We start from the raw sequence: 16,285 nt of genomic DNA, 5'->3' as shown, positions 1-16,285 counted from the left end.
TTTGTGCAAGTTCATTTTTTAATATACATAAAAGATGTAAGCTCCTTGGTGAAAATATTGATTTTACTTCTATTGTTAATGGGTGTGATTCCTTATTTAAGATGCTAATTATGTTCGTTTCTTGATTTTAGAGATGTAATTTTCATATTTGCAAATAAAAAACGGCCTATTAAGTTGACCCGAAAACTCAAAAGAGATGGATCCGACCCAAATATACGTTCCTACAAGATGTACATTGAAGAAAATTGTGGCACCCGTCACCTCCAAGTCCTAATCCTCCTCTGGGTAAAGTATCACTTTTGTGACTACTTGTATGATTGGCTTGGTCTTTACTTTACATTAGAAAAGGACTTAAAAAGCAGTACCTAACCATTTACTTGTATTTCTCTATGTTGCATCAAGATTGACTTGGTCTTCGATTATTGTTTAAAAAGGACTTAAAAAGAAGTCCCTAATCATTTACTTGTATTTCTCTATTTTTCATCAAGATTGGCTTGGCCTTCCATTAATTTTTTTTCAAAAAAGGAGGACTCGGAAAGAATCTGTCATCATTATTATACCCCTTTAGAGATAAACTGATATCGTTCTATAGGTTATATACCTATAAGAGGGTCTATAAGACCATTTTGTTTTTGTTGCAAATTGCTTTAGATCATCCCCAGTAAGATAACGAGGATTTAAGAAAATGAATTAATGTTTCTGCAAAAGAATAGGGGTTGAATTGTGCCTTAAAAATTATTAGTCGATGAGTTTAATCTTAGTCGACTAATTATAAATAAACTTTTCTGCACACACAAACTGTTAGATCAAAACCAATATAATACTGTAAATAATAAGACAAAAGGCAAAAGTAAATGACACAGCTTGTTGGATTCTTTTCTTTTGTAGCAATTCCTTTTTCTTGTGTGATTTGCTTTTATTTCAATCACAACAGCAATATTAACGACATGCATGGGCATGGCTTAACAAACGGAAATCCCTGAGCTACATCCCGGGACCCCTTTTTGGTATGTTCAAGTTACACATTTGGCCGGTCGGCCAAAGTAATTACATTCGTTAGCCAAATATACAATATATATATATATATATATACACAAAAAAAAAATATACATTTGTTGGCTATTATTTTGATGAGCGGCTATTTATATCAATTTTTTCTTTTGATAACGGCTCCGTAATGAGCCGCCACCACCCACCCCCCCCCACCCCCTCCTCCCACAAATCCTTTTTGTGAGGACTCTTCCCGATATAGCAGTAACTAGAGAAGATTTGTGGAGGAAGCCACTTTTAAGTTTCAATTGGGAATGCGGCCACTCAATTTCTTTTTCAATTATTTTTTGGTATTAGGGTTTAGAAATAGGGGAATGGGGTATATTGCATAATTTTAAAAGGTTTGGAGGTTTTAAGTTATACACTTAAGTCCATGTGACTTGTAATAAAATATACAAAGCCCCTCTTTCTCCTAAAATATGCATAAGTCTCCTTCTCTCTCTTCACTCTATCTCTATCAAGACCAATCTCTCCAGTTGATTTTTCTTCTCTCTAGAGCCCAGAAGCTCCTCAATCGTCATCCTCAAGCATGTTAATTAATTTTGCATCAGTGGCGAAGTATTTTAAGATCCATATTGCCTATTTAAAAGTATGGTTTGATTTTAAAAAAATCGATCTTGATAAAAATCTAGTGTTCATAAAGTTCTGCTTCTTTCTAAAACCTTTAAAGTTTTGCCTATTTTTCCGTCAAAATGTGTGTTATATATACTCATTTTGCTTGTTTCGATCTTTCTTTTTGTGTTTTTGCTTTTTGTAAATTATGGTCTATTAATAGACTTTTGGTCGATTATTCTTATTCTCTATCCGAAAAAGAGCATGGTTCAGATACAACCGCCACGGCCCTGTTTAGGATAGTTCAGATACATATGGTGCAGATACATGGTTTAGATACAGTTGAGAGTTGAGGGTGATGGTTCTTTGATGGTTCTTATATCAAGGTTCAACAAAGTCTGTATTGTTTATATATAGATCGTATAAATGCCTATGTGTAAAGGAAAAATACTCCCCCGTTCTGGTGATATGGTTCAAACCCATTCTACTATGGATCGTAAGGATAAAAAAGAAGAGGTGAAGAAGTTAGCCGAGATGTAAGAAGAAAAAGAAGTGCAGAAGCTGAGAGTGAGTCCTACTCAGACCCCATTGATGAGTTTAGTGTTGATGGTGATGACGGAGATAGAGTTGATAGTAGAGTTAAGAATGATGGTTATGTATTTGAGAATTGAGGTGTTTGATCAAGAAAGATAATGGAGGAGTTTGATCAAGAAAAGAGACAATGGAGGAGTTTGTTCAAGAAAAAAGACAATGGAGGAGTTTTGAACTTTTGGTCGGTTTTATATAGGGAAGGATGAATTTTTCAAGTTGTAAATTTAAGCTTTTTCTATTCTATTACCGTTGTAGTGAAATTTGTGGTCCGTCAATCGAAATAAAGCCAGGCGTGCTGGGTCAATTATTAGCCAAACCGGAAATAAACCACCTTAGTTTATAATAACTCACTGCCTAGGAAAATTTTAGACCATTTTGGTCGAAGATAAACCAGAGAAATAAAGGCGACCGTTGGAATGAAAAGCATGCTGAATTTGCACTAGTCCAATGGAGAAAAAAAAAGTAAAAAATAAAAAATCCCCAACCCCAAACCCCAAATTGCACACATCTAAGGAGTCGTGGATAGGTATACCACAAACCGACCATTGTCAATAGCTAACAGTTATCATTTAGGCTCGACTTCACGCATGGTCAATAATTATCCACATGTTATATATAAACCAAGGAAAATATTTGTCTAAAAATTCATAAATAAATAAAAGTACATTCCACTATTTAAACGTTATAATAACACTTTAATACATTATATGAGAGTCCCCATCCATTGAGCACATGATCAAAAGACTTTTAAGACAAGTAATGATACTTGAAAGGTCAATATTTGTCTAAAAAAAGTCATAAATAAATAAAATTAAAAAGGATATTAAACATTATAATAACACTTTAATACATCATCGGAGAGTCCCCATCCATTGAACACATGATCAAAATAGTTTAAAACAAGTAATGGTACTTAAAAGACTAATATTTTTCTAAAAAACCATAAATAAATAAAATAAATAAAAAGACTTGATACTATTTAAATATTAAAATAACACTTTAATATATCATATGAGAGTCCACATCCATTAGGCCCATGATCCAAAGAGTTTAACCACAAGCAATGGTTATCCTTAGAACAAGGTTGTGCTTTGAAAACAATAACTTGTTGTTAGACTAATTGGATAACAGTGTTATGATTACCATTACTTGTCCTAAAACACTTTTGATCATGTGTTCAGTGGATTAATACTCTCATATGATGTATTAAAGTATTATTATAATGTGTAAATAGCGGTAGTCCTCTTTTTATTTTATTTTATTAATTTATGGTTTTTTAGACAAATAATGGTCTTTTAAGTATCATTACTTGTCCTAAAACTCTTTTGATCATGTGTTCAATGAATGGGACTCTCATATGATGTATTAAAGTATTATTATAATGTTTAAATAGTGATATGTCCTTTTATTTATTTTATTTTTATTTATCTATGGCCTTTTTAGATAAAAATCTTATGGGAATGGGAATGAAAAATAAGAGATACTTTTTCTCAAAATATGGATAAACAGAAGTTTAGCTCCGAAAGAAGCACTTCATGAAGCATCCCGAAATTTAATTGATTTATTTATTCCCTTTTTACATATGGAGGAAAACAACTTATATTTACAGGACAATCAACATATGGTTCCTTTATCCCCTTTTACCTTTCATGATAAATTGGTGTGTTTTACTTTGCAATAACTCGGGATTTAATCCCCTAGAGATGATAAATCTTTGGCCTGTAAATTCAATGAATGAATAGATACTTTTTCTCGAAATATGGATAAACAGAAGTTTAGCTCCGAAAGAAGCACTTCATGAAGTATCCCGAAATTTAATGATTTATTTATTCCCTTTTTACATATGGAGGAAGACAACTTATATTTACAGGACAATCAACACACGGTTCCTTTATCCCCTTTTACCTTTCATGATAAATTGGCGTGTTTTACTTTGCAATAACTCTGGATTTAATCCCATAGAGATGATAAATCTTTGGCCTGTAAATTCAATGAATGAATATTACCTCTCGATGATCTTGAATCCGATCAATATCATGAATAACAATATCTAAACTATCAAATCAATTCGTCATCGAGAATTGAATAGTATAACATAGGAAATTCTTTTATCCATACCGCCCCAAACTTGGATTCCTGACCCAATCCAAAATTCCTTTATTATTTATTATTTTTTATCATCTGGTCTTTTTTTTCTCTTTTATCTATCTAGTTTACATCTTGTACAATCATCTGATGAAGTCTCATCAAATAGCTCTTCCAATGAGGGCTCTCATATGATTTATTAAAGTGTTATTATAATGTTTCAATAGTGGTATGTCCTTTTAAAAAAAAAATTATTTATGGCTCTTTTTAGACAAATATTGGCCTTTTAAGTACCATTACTTGTCCTAAAACTCTTTTGATCATGTGTTTAATGGATGGGGACTCTCATTTAATGGATGGGCACTATCATATGATGTATTAAAGTGTTATTATAATGTTTAATTAGTGGTATGTCCTTTTTAAAAAAAATTATTTATGGTTATTTAGACATAATATATCGGCCTTTTAAGTACGATTACTTATCCTAAAACTCTTCTGATCATGTGTTTAATGAATGGAGACTCTCATATGATATATTAAATTGCTATTATAATGTTTAAATAGTGGAATGTCCTTTTATTTTTTTAATTTATTTATGGCTATTTAGACAAATATTGGCCTTTTATGGACCATTACTTAGCCTAAAACTCTTTTAATCATGTGTTTAATGGATGAGGACTCTTATATGATGTATTAGAGTGTTATTATAATGTTTAAATAGTGGTATGTCCATTTTAAAAAAAATTATTATGGCTATTTAGACAAATATTGGCCTTTAAGTACCATTACTTGTCCTAAAACTCTTTTGATCTTGTGTTCAATTGATGGAGACTCTCATATGGTGTGTTAAAGTGTTATTATAATATTTAAATTGTGGAATGTACTTTTATTTATTTTATTTACTTATGGCTTTTTAGACAAATATTGTCCTTGGTCTATACATAACATATGGAAAATTATTGACTATCCGTGAAGTCGAGCCTAAATAATAACTGTTAGCTATTGACGATGATCAATTTATGGTATACCTATCCACGATCCCTAGATTTGTGCAATTTGCGGTTTGGGTTTTTATTTTCTTATTTTTTGTCCGTACACTCTTCGTCATCGATCATCCTGTCACCTTGCTCATAGAAATCCAATTCCAACATTTTGAGGCCTCCTCCTATTCACTCATGTAATCACCACCCATTGTAATATATTCTGCAATCGACGCCATAATAAATCTACAATGGACTACGGCTATGGTTTATGATTGCAATCGACGTCATAATAAATCGATAATAGACTACGGCTATGGTCTATGACTGCAATCGACGCCATACTAAGTCGCTGGGGACTGATTTTTCGATGAAAACCCAGAACTTTCGCTGGAAACGGTATCTGAAAAGTGGATAAATCAGGAGCTTTTGGAGGGAAATATTTTTTTTTTTTTGGGGGGTAATTAAAATGTTGGGGGTTAGGGGCCAAAGTGTAGTTTTCAAAACTTTGGGGCTGAAATTTGACACAAAGACATGTCTGACATGCTGACGTCATAAATGGTGGCCAAAGCACCAATTTTTGAAGACTTGAGGCTTTTTGGCTAACTCCCCCCAGTAACTATGTATCCCAAAATGCTCCCTGTATTTTTGTACCTTCAGTAACATTTTCCCAAATAAAGTTTTGATTTTTGATTATCTAACTTATAATCACATTGAAAATTTCCTTTTGAGTCTTGTTCTGGAGATTCCATCCAACTCTATTCCGTTGATATGTTCATATATCTTGCAATGGATATGGCGATAACAATTTCGATGCAGTTCAAAGATGCAGGACAGGAAAGATTGCTTTCTTCTTTTTCTCAAAAGTATTCTGGCAAATGTTACAACTTTCAAGTTTTAGGGTGTGTTTGGTAATGACGAAACATGCTTTTCATGGAAAATGTTTTCTCGGAAAAAAAGTGATTTTTCTATTCATTTTCTTGTGTATGGTACGCAAGTTAAAAAATGTCATTTCAAAAGCATTTGCATATATTCAAAGGAGATACTATGAGGTTTTTTTTTTTAATTAGGAGTGCAACATCTGATGATGGGGTAGGGGGTAGATGAGGCCATTGGGGTTGGGGGGGGGGAGGAGGTAGGCAAGGGAAGGGTGGGGATGGGTAGGCATAGTGATGGGGCCACGTGTGGTGGAAGGATAGTATAGTAGCTGATTGGGGATGCGTTGATGTGTTTTATTGAGCCGGAAAATGTTTTCCCTCAAAGGGAAACTTTTTCTCCATTTTTTCTTATTTTGAGGAAAACATTTTACACAGAAAAATATTTTGCAAGATATTTGTGCAGCCAAACAGAAAAAATAAGAAAAGATTTTCCATCATACCAAAGACACCATTAACTAGTAAGTTACTAGTCATAAAGCAACCTCTTCGTTGATGTTCTGATGATACGAAATGAAGAAGAAACTTATATGATGCATCTTCTTTCCATCTTTTATTTTTGATTTTTTAAATCTCCGATTAAGGTTTGCATAGGTAAGTGGTAAATTTATGTCAAGATGACAAGAGAAGAGGTCAAATTTCTCTTTATGATTATTTATCTTAAATATTCAGTTAATATAATTCGCACCTTGCTCCAAAAAGAGTGTGCAATAAAAGTGCTAGTAAACCATAAGGTAGCCATAATTAACTCGTCCCGAGCAATGCTAAAAGTCCCATGCCTTTCTTGATCGGAGCACTCAACAGGTGAATAATTGGATGTCTCATGTTTTTGGGATGCACTAGATACACAATAGCTTTTAGCATCGCGTGTTCTCTCGAACAACTTGTATCCCATTCAATCAACCACATCCATAGTCACCGAGAAGTATATTTTGCCTGCAACACCATACAATCCTCCTTTTACGTGTTTCGTAGGCATGCATAAAGTTACATTTTATGTTTTTGGAATTTGAATAATGTTACTAATATCACAACTTTAAAAGAAAACAAAATTGATTGAGCAACATTGCTCAAAAATTATGTTAATAAGAATTCTGAATTGGAAGCAAGAACCATCTTTCTTTCTTTTTTTTTGTTTTTTTGGTAAGTGAAGGCAAGAACCCATTCCTTGAGCTGCAGAAACAGTTGGACCCTTTTGAGAGAAAGACTCTCCCTTGGCCAAACACTTCTCTGTTGAAAATACTAAAATTCATGACTAGTTTTACCATACCGATAAAGAATTAAAATCTAAGAAACATGCATATCCATCAAAAATTAATTGAGAATTTAAATATTTCAAGTTTGACGTAAGAATTCTACAATTGTAGATTGTTTCGTAATTTCCAGTCTGATCTCTTAGTGATAATATAACGCTTGAATTGACGAAGAATTTTGTCCAAACTTTCAAAGAAAAGGGAATTCAATAGCCTTTCCCTTGAAGGTTGTCTAAGAGCATAACAGTTGACTCTTAACAATAGCTTTTTATATTTATACTTAATATATTTCTAACAAAATATTATTACACAATCTTTGAGTATGACTGTTATAGAGAGGTAATTCTACAAAGAGTGTACTGCTATAATGAATGGCACTGCTGTTATAGGTAGAATGTTGTTATAGAGAAGTAAAATATAACATGAAAAATTCAGAGAAAATCAGGCCATTATAATGAAATGTTTTTATAACGAATGGCAATTATAGAGAGGTTTGACCGTATGTAATCAAAAGTTATGTTATATTTTGATCTTTCTCTTGAGATATTTGGAAGAGAAGAGTAGTAGTTTATTCTAACCATCAACTGCTCAAGGGAGACTAATAGTGTTTACTGTTTACCACGGTTAAAGTGCTCTAGTTAATACACTAAATCTGGTCCATTAAAATATTAAAAGACACGTGCATCTCTTTGGTATTTTCATCATACTTTCAGTTTTACAGTTCCTTTGATTTTTCATCATTATTGAAACAAGCACCAGGCACGGGAAACAATTTCACTTACATATTGACATAGAAACAATGGTTTCCACAATAATGCACTACATATTGACATAGAAACAATGGTTTCAATAATTAACCACAATAAACTTCAGTGCATAAATTACTGAACCGCTCACAAACATCATTCCTGCTAAATTAACAGAATGTTAACACAGTAACTACGATTTATTCATTTTGCCATTAATTACAGAGTAATTGAGGGGAAATACTTGGGGGAAACGTTTCCTATCAGTACAATAGTTGTAAACCATGTATTTCTTTTGCACCCATTTGATCCTTGCTTGGCCAAATTTATCCAGAGCTTGGATAACTGAATCCTTGGATAAATCTGGCCAACAAGGATCAAATGGGATACATACATCACACTTGCATCTCGTGCGCACGAAAAATAGGATATATGCTATCAAGAAATTGTTTGACGCACATTTTATTAAACATACTTGAGATCTAGAATTAGTTCACGCATATTAGTGACATTTTCCATTTAACAAAATTCTTATATCTCTTGGGAGAAAAAACAAATAAAAAGTATGCTTACATGATGCTTCGAGGATTCCAAAGAATAGAGTAGGTATGGAAATACTTAGTGGGGTCGAACCAAAGATAAAATTGTTGCTCCTTATCTCCCTTGCCTTGTGTGTACACAATTGTGTGAAGAATATAGGGCTCTCAACTTACGTTGCCAAGAAACTCAAAGTCAATCTCGTCATGAGTTGGTCCCACTGAAGATAACTGCATTTTTCATTCACCATTGAGACAGATTATAAATACTTTTTGTATAGTTCTCAAATGTGTAAATTTTATTTTATAATATTTGAAGAATCTACAATCAAATTCATAGTCAAAATTAAGTATTTTGACCCTCGTACTCCGAACTACTTAACATAATTTGGAATATGGGGAGTACAAGGTTCTAATAGTTTAAATTATTGTTGTCATGTCTAAAATTTACACCGTTAGACTTGGTGTTAGTGCATATAACTTAAATTCATATTATAATAAGCTTATATCTATAAACTCCACACCATTACATTACTTAAGATACAACTAAAGGCTACCGTCCACGAAAAGTATGAATTAAGTAGTAACAGGGGCGGCTCAATGGAATTGACGGCCTAAAGCTAAAGCTTAATAAAAGGCCTCAAGTATATTCAATAAAACAACTATCACACATGCATCTCGTGCACTACACGTGCATCTTGTGCACCGCACGAGCATCCCGGGCGCTGCATAAACATCTCGTCTAAGCTAATTAGTAGCATAAAAAACCATGATCCAAAATCGATCGATTAAAGGCTTAGAACTCAAAAGTAGTTGCATCAAAAATATTCTATTGATATAAGTATCAGATCACGAGCTACTATATGTATTTATTAGATATGATTATATTAACTTACATAGTATGTAGTTGTTGTACCTACTGCAGAATTGCCAGGGACAAGCTTGATCTTCATTTCAATTTTCCCAAACATGTACTGTCTTTTTGACCAAATTCCAAAGCGTGAATTATTATCAAGAGACAGTGTAAGTAGTTGCCCATTGTCCAATATCTTAACTAGGTCATAGCCCCACGTAATATCGAATTCATGGTCGAAACGTCCGGCTAAAGATACGACCACCACCAAAGAACTGATCATGATCAGAAGCAAGAAAGAAATTATAGATGAAGTTTTCATCATGGCGTGTTTGATAGGGTTTTGAAACTTTTAAAGAAGCGAGTGTATTTTGTGTTTGAATGGTTAGAGCCTTACAGGCATTATATATATAGCGTTGGGGTCAACGACAGTGTAGAATAGGAACATAAGGAGACTGGAAGAGTTTGAAGAGCAGATAGGGGGAATAGGATTACGGAGGTGCCTCTAAAAAAATGTAAAAGAGAATAAAAATAAAAAACTGAAAATTAGGATGCTTTGAAAAAACCTTCCATTGTCAGTAGATATTAGTTAAACTCATGATAAGATACATTGACGGAGATTTTTAAACGTGATCCTCTGGTCTTATAACTTCACATTATATTACTATAAGTTTAGTTTTCATGGATTAACGAAAATGTGCAAAAGCTCTATTTGTCTCTGCCATTCTATGAGTCTCTTCCTTTTTGCGTATGGCATCGCCACTCCCTTTGGCAGCATCCACTAATTCGGAACTTACTTTGAAAGCCATATTTCAACCCGTTCAATTGCAATTTTACCATTTAAATGTATGTATGTAAGCATGTAATACATTTAGGACTACTACTTATTTTTACTAGAATGCATGAGCTAATTTATTCAAATTCTAAATAAAAAAATTTTTATGGATAATTAACAACTCTCCACTTACCATTAAAAGTTGGGAAGGGGTGTGTGTGTGGGGGATGGGGGGGGGGTGTGGAATAGGCCCTTAACTCATTGTGAATTTGGATTAGAAGAGTCCAGTGGATATTAAGACTGTATGGTTGAACGAACTAAAAGGGATACTTCTTTAGTCAAAAAAATGTAAAGACGGTAATTATTGAAGTGATCAGCTCTTCCTGCATGATGAAGTCATCAATGGTTAAAAAACTATACATAAATATAATCACACTACACTAGTTCAAAAAGAAAAGCAGAAAAAAAACCAATTAAAGGTCAAAACCAAGCGGAAATATTAATATTCAGCTCTGGTGTTGCTTTCATGCTGATTGGTAGTGGTTAGGAGATATTAATAACGATGAAGGGGATAATTAATTAATCATTTTATTAAGGGATAATTAATTAATCATTTTATTGAGAGACAGACTGAGACATTAAAGAAAATTGTCCTACATATATTATTGGAAATCCGACTTAACTGCAAACCCATCCAAATTAATGGAAGATAAGAATCTAATTAACCTGTTTGGACTTTTTGGATGAATTACTATTTGCTCTTCCTCAAGTACTTTACTGTAACTTTATAGTTTTACAACTTGTATTCCATCCTATCAACCACATCCATAGTTACCTAGAAGTGTGTTTTGCCTGCAATACTACATAAATAGTTGGTGAACCTCAGTTTCCAGACACGACCTCCTCTTTTTACATGTTTCATTGGCATAAAGTTACATTTTATGTTTCTGGAATTTGAATAATGTTTGCTAATATCACAATTTTAAAAGAAAACAAAATTGATTGAGCAACATTGCTCACAAAAATATGTTAGTTACGATATTGAAAGCAAGAACCATCTATTTTTTTATTTTTATTTTTCTTTCTTTTTTCCCTTGGGTAAGTGAAGGCAAGAAGCCATTCCTTGAGCTGCAGAAACAGTTGCACCCATTTGAGAGGCCAAACACTTCTCCGTTGAAATTTTTTGTGAGTTTCCTTTTAACAGAAGACAAAAACACCCTTGTCCGACGTGACCATCCTTTTCGAAGCAGCAGTACCAACAATCCTCTCGAGCTGAATTCATCAGAGAGTAGATTATGCGGTAAGAACACTACAAAGGAAATCAAACACTTGCAAAGAGGAAAAGGTTGAAGAATCGTGAGAGCAAGATATGAACTCATAATTGTATATGAGGAATTTGAAGCCTTACCCGAAGCTGGTCAAAGCGAGAAAATAGAACAGTGCAAGCAGACCCTTGTAGCATATTTACAACCTGCAGGAGAAATGAAAAGGATAACTTGGTAAGACTTGCGGTCGTGTGAACCACCATATAATCCTAATAGGATAGTGCAGTAGAGATGATCACCTCTGGGTAAAATTCTTTCCGCTCTGGAAGTGAATAAATGATCAAGTTCTGAATGCCACGTATCTAATTCCCAGGACAAGTCGAACACATAAAAAGTTATTATTATTATGCAAACATTAAATAAAGAAGGCTGATAATATCTTTTAGAGGAATCTAAGGATATATACGACTAATAATCGTGAAAGAAGGCAAGATCAATACCAATATTAACTACCAAATGGCTGTGTAATTGAGAAGAAAGTTGGCAACTACTGGACGATATTGTTACATATGTTACTATAAATATAGGAAAATTAAAAAATAATAACAATGACAAACCAGAAAACCGAGTCTATCATATTCAGCTACCAGATATCAAGAAATTACAATCCTTCACGAGACTATGTTGTAGCTCAATCTTACTATGTTGTAGCTCAATCTTACAAGTTTTTCTATTTCATTCCTTTTTTCGGGATGAGTTGTCTATTCCACTTCATTCTCGAACATGTCAAATATAAAACAAGTAGATTAGTTACCATGAATCTAAGTTAAGAAATGTTCTTAGAATAATCCCGTAGTGCTATTTTGTGAGTGGATATCGCCTTGATCATGCTCCTCTAAGCTCATTCATAGAATTTATTTTTATTTTTTTTGAGAATGGTAACAGATTCATAGAAAACTTTCATGAAACAGATCTATCAGCTGAAAGAAATCACTTCCAATTGGCAAAAAACAAACTAAGGACGAGTATTCTCTATCCCATTTGACAGAGATTTAGAGATTGTTCATGTCAGACTGATGGAGCCAGGAATAACTATTAAGAAAAAATTGTATAAGCTGATTGAAACTCCCAGTTACAGTGCCGCGGACTATCTACAAGTTACTCTACAGAATCAGATACACAATATATAGAGACTAAAAGCATTCAACATCATCACATGGCAAATGCCAGAGTATTCTTGTAAGCAGGAAAAAGAGTAGAGAAAGTAAGGCAGCGTGAATAGCACTCAAGAGAGAGAAGAACCTTGTATCGGTGATAGAAGTGAGCTCTTTCAGTGTAAAGCATGAATTTCTTCTTTCCATCGAAAAACCTCCCTCGTGCGCGAGATATATCACTCTGCTCGGTGTACCTAGAAACAAAGGCAAACAACTGAACCTTAAACCAGAACAGCATACTCATTGGATCACAAAATTCGATTTTATATACAGAAATGCAAAGAATTCTAAACACAAGATTGTTACTCACTCTCCTAGTAGACAAAAGGATGCCTCTTGTGACTTCAAAAAGTTCCTTATTCGGATAAACTCAAAGTAAGAACTAATAAATAGCATTATACCACCCTGCAGAACGCAAAAAAAAATGAGTTAAGGAAAGACAATCACTCATACAGCTGAATGCTTAGGAAAAATGATTTTTTTCCCGAGCTCAGGTGAACATACCTCAATGGAATCCTTTATCTTGGGGAAAACCTGGAATAACAGACTTCATCAGAGTAGATTTGACCAGATATCAATAGCAATTGTAAGACCAACTGCTTTGGTGGTGATATTAACTATACGAGATCACTAGATGCTCAAATTCTTTTACATGTACAGAACAAGAACAAATGTAAAATCCCATAACTAATGAGTAAATGAAAATTACTGAAAAAAGAAGACCTGGTATGTCTTTACATCGAATAAAATAGCACAAATGCAGGTCATAAATAGCTCAGGAAACAATAAAAGAAACGGGAGACAACAAGATTGAATTGGATAAGATCTTAGTCTAGATGCACCACCAGATGAAATTTAAACAAAGATTAGGGGCAGTGCCTTAAACAATATTTTAATATAGACAAGAAAAATGATTAGAGTATAAGATTGCAAAATAATCATTCATGCAGATACATGCCCATCTGGGAGGCAGAGAATCAAGTTGCTATCGACTTATCTCTAGCTTTATCACCAAAAAGGAAAACGAGTTGCATTTATGATATAAAATAATGTGATAAAATACAAGATCTAAGAAAATTAGAGCCTAAAGGATGAACCATTTGGCAGCTCTATAACAGCAGAAATAATGGAGGGTTAGACTGGATCAGGCAATGGGAAACTGTGCCCAAGTTAACTTGAAAAAATGTGATCATACAATTTAGGTGCTATTTGATTTGGATTTTATAGAGGTTATTTCTTATTATTCAGATTACTGATTATCCGATTAGATCGACATACTCACTTCCTTTCTCTAGCTTTATCACCAAAAAGGAAAATGAGTTGCATTTATGATATAAAATAATGTGATAAAATACAAGATCTAAGAAAATTAGAGCCTAAAGGATGAACCATTTGGCAGCTCTATAACAGCAGAAATAATGGAGGGTTAGACTGGATCAGGCAATGGGAAACTGTGCCCAAGTTAAACTTGAAAAAATGTGATCATACAATTTAGGTGCTATTTGATTTTTTTTTTTTCTTATTATTCAGATTACTGATTATCCGATTAGATCGACTATCATTTTTAACATTTTTATTGTCTGGGAAAGATTGCATTTTATAAAATAATGTGATAAAATACAAGATCTAAGAAAATTAGAGCTGAACCATTTGGAAAGATAACAGCAGAAATTGGAGGGATTTTCAGGCAATGGGAAACTGTGCCCAAGTTTTGAAAAAATGTGATTACAATTTAGGTATATTTGATTTGGATTTTATAGAGGTTATTTCTTATACACACTTATTATTCAGATTACTGATTATCCGATTAGATCGACATATTCACTTCCTTTGGAGTATTTTTACCTGCACTTCCATTTTTTTTTCCCTTTTATTTTTTGGTGGGGTGGGGGTTTACAACAACCAAGTAATGAGTTTGGTTAAGGAAAGGCTTTGATAAAACAATTGATTAAAGAAGGTGAAGAAAACAAGCAGGAATTATGACCCTGAAGCCTAGTAATGAGGGTATCATTTTTAACAATTTTTTTTTTTTTTGGCCACTGTAAAGGTGATATCATTTTTTAACATTTTTATTGTCTGGGAAATAGATTCCTTCTTGTTAAAGGTGAAGGAGCAGCAAGTTCTTGTCTGAGCTTCTGGAAAGATATCACAACAACCAGGGGCGGATTTACCTTGAGTGAAAGGATGTGACGTGACACCGCTTCCTCGGAAAATTTTATTACAAGTATATATACATACACACACTCTTACATAAGAAAATGAATATACAGAATAAAAATGACAGCTATACAGCAAGCCCCAAATAGTGTAATGGTCAGGCGCCTCATTTTCTGAGTTGTGGGATCTAACTGTTAATGTCTTCTAACTGAAAAACAATTATCTCATACCTTTTTTTTTGATAAGGAACAATTATCTCATATATATGGGAAAAAATCAGCAAACATAAAATGCTAATTTTTAAGTACTCATCATCCTCTGTAAAATTGCAATTTCTGCACATTATTTTTGTTCTTTTATAATGTGATATTTTTACAACTTGTTAACTTTTTCAGTTGTGACACCGCTTATGAAAAATTCTGCGTATGCCACTGACCACAACTATTTAAGCCAGTCATCCTGAAGATAAATGATCAATTGTGCAGAAGAATAACAAACCTTTTTTGTGAAATAATCAAACCGAGCATCATCAGCATCTTCTGCAGTCTTTACATCAAATCGCTCATAAATCTGCAAGTTCGAGAAATAGCAAAAAAACATAAGAGGAGAAGGGAATCTATAGTACTTCCACAAGTACATGATGATCAAATACATGTAAGCAGTTACCAAACAAAACAGAAGCCAGACAAAATTCAAACTTAAAAATGCATGAAGCATACAAATAGTGATGCAGATCTTGTGCTTAAACAACTTTACCGCAAACTGTTAAGCCATAATTAGATAAGCAAAAATATTCCCTCCCTAACTTTTCTAGCTTTTCAATTAGGTGGTCACGCAATTTTTACATTTTAAAAGAGCCAACTTATGGTAAGCCATTTCGATACTCGTAAGTTTGTGTCAAACGTCACGTGTGAAATAACTGACAACACGACGACAGGTGTTGCACGATATAAATGTCCCACATGAATTGCATTAGGTCTTCCAAATGGATTTACTTTGATCAGTCTCAAAATCAGGAAGGAGTTGAAACATCGTCTTCATATTTCTTGCTTTTATCAGGCTTGAGTTAGACATGTAGAGAAGGATCTTATGACACCGGTGAGTGGTGACTGCCTGTTTACCTAGTATCAGGTATTAGGACTAATTGGTTTTGAATGAAAGAGAGGTTCTATGGAGATGCTTGAAGGCTAAAGGTGTACCTGTGATATACATTAGAGCGATAAAAGACATGTATGATAGAGCCAAGACCAGGGTAAGGACAGTAGGAGGAGTCTCGGAGCACTTCCCTGTTCT

At 33.6% G+C, this 16,285-nt stretch overlaps 2 protein-coding genes across 2 annotated transcripts in view; both read right to left on the bottom strand.

The window, feature by feature from the left end:
* Nucleotides 1–8,299: 8,299 nt before the first annotated feature.
* Nucleotides 8,300–11,185, bottom strand: LOC132044923 (xyloglucan endotransglucosylase/hydrolase 2-like). The gene is made up of 5 exons (XM_059435460.1): nt 11,154–11,185; nt 9,625–9,856; nt 8,906–8,959; nt 8,437–8,555; nt 8,300–8,354 (listed from the first exon to the last, which is right to left on the bottom strand). The coding sequence occupies exons 1-5, from the start codon at nt 11,183–11,185 to the stop codon at nt 8,300–8,302; spliced, it is 492 nt and encodes a 163-aa protein (XP_059291443.1).
* Nucleotides 11,186–11,202: 17 nt separating this feature from the next.
* Nucleotides 11,203–16,285, bottom strand: part of LOC132044922 (protein NUCLEOLAR FACTOR 1) — a 39,594-nt gene continuing 34,511 nt past the window's right edge. Inside the window, exons 20-26 of the mRNA XM_059435459.1 lie at nt 15,491–15,562; nt 13,340–13,369; nt 13,146–13,240; nt 12,924–13,029; nt 11,921–11,983; nt 11,765–11,827; nt 11,203–11,628 (exon numbers count right to left, since the gene is read on the bottom strand). Coding sequence (XP_059291442.1) covers nt 11,554–11,628; nt 11,765–11,827; nt 11,921–11,983; nt 12,924–13,029; nt 13,146–13,240; nt 13,340–13,369; nt 15,491–15,562 — 504 coding nt within the window. The 3' untranslated portion in view covers nt 11,203–11,553. The remainder of the gene's footprint in view (nt 11,629–11,764; nt 11,828–11,920; nt 11,984–12,923; nt 13,030–13,145; nt 13,241–13,339; nt 13,370–15,490; nt 15,563–16,285) is intronic.

The sequence above is a fragment of the Lycium ferocissimum genome, unplaced genomic scaffold (assembly GCF_029784015.1).
Source record: "Lycium ferocissimum isolate CSIRO_LF1 unplaced genomic scaffold, AGI_CSIRO_Lferr_CH_V1 ctg546, whole genome shotgun sequence".
Lineage (NCBI taxonomy): Eukaryota > Viridiplantae > Streptophyta > Magnoliopsida > Solanales > Solanaceae > Lycium > Lycium ferocissimum.
The sequence above is the reverse complement of the archived record's forward strand: the minus strand, read 5'-3'. Positions and strand labels throughout refer to the sequence as shown.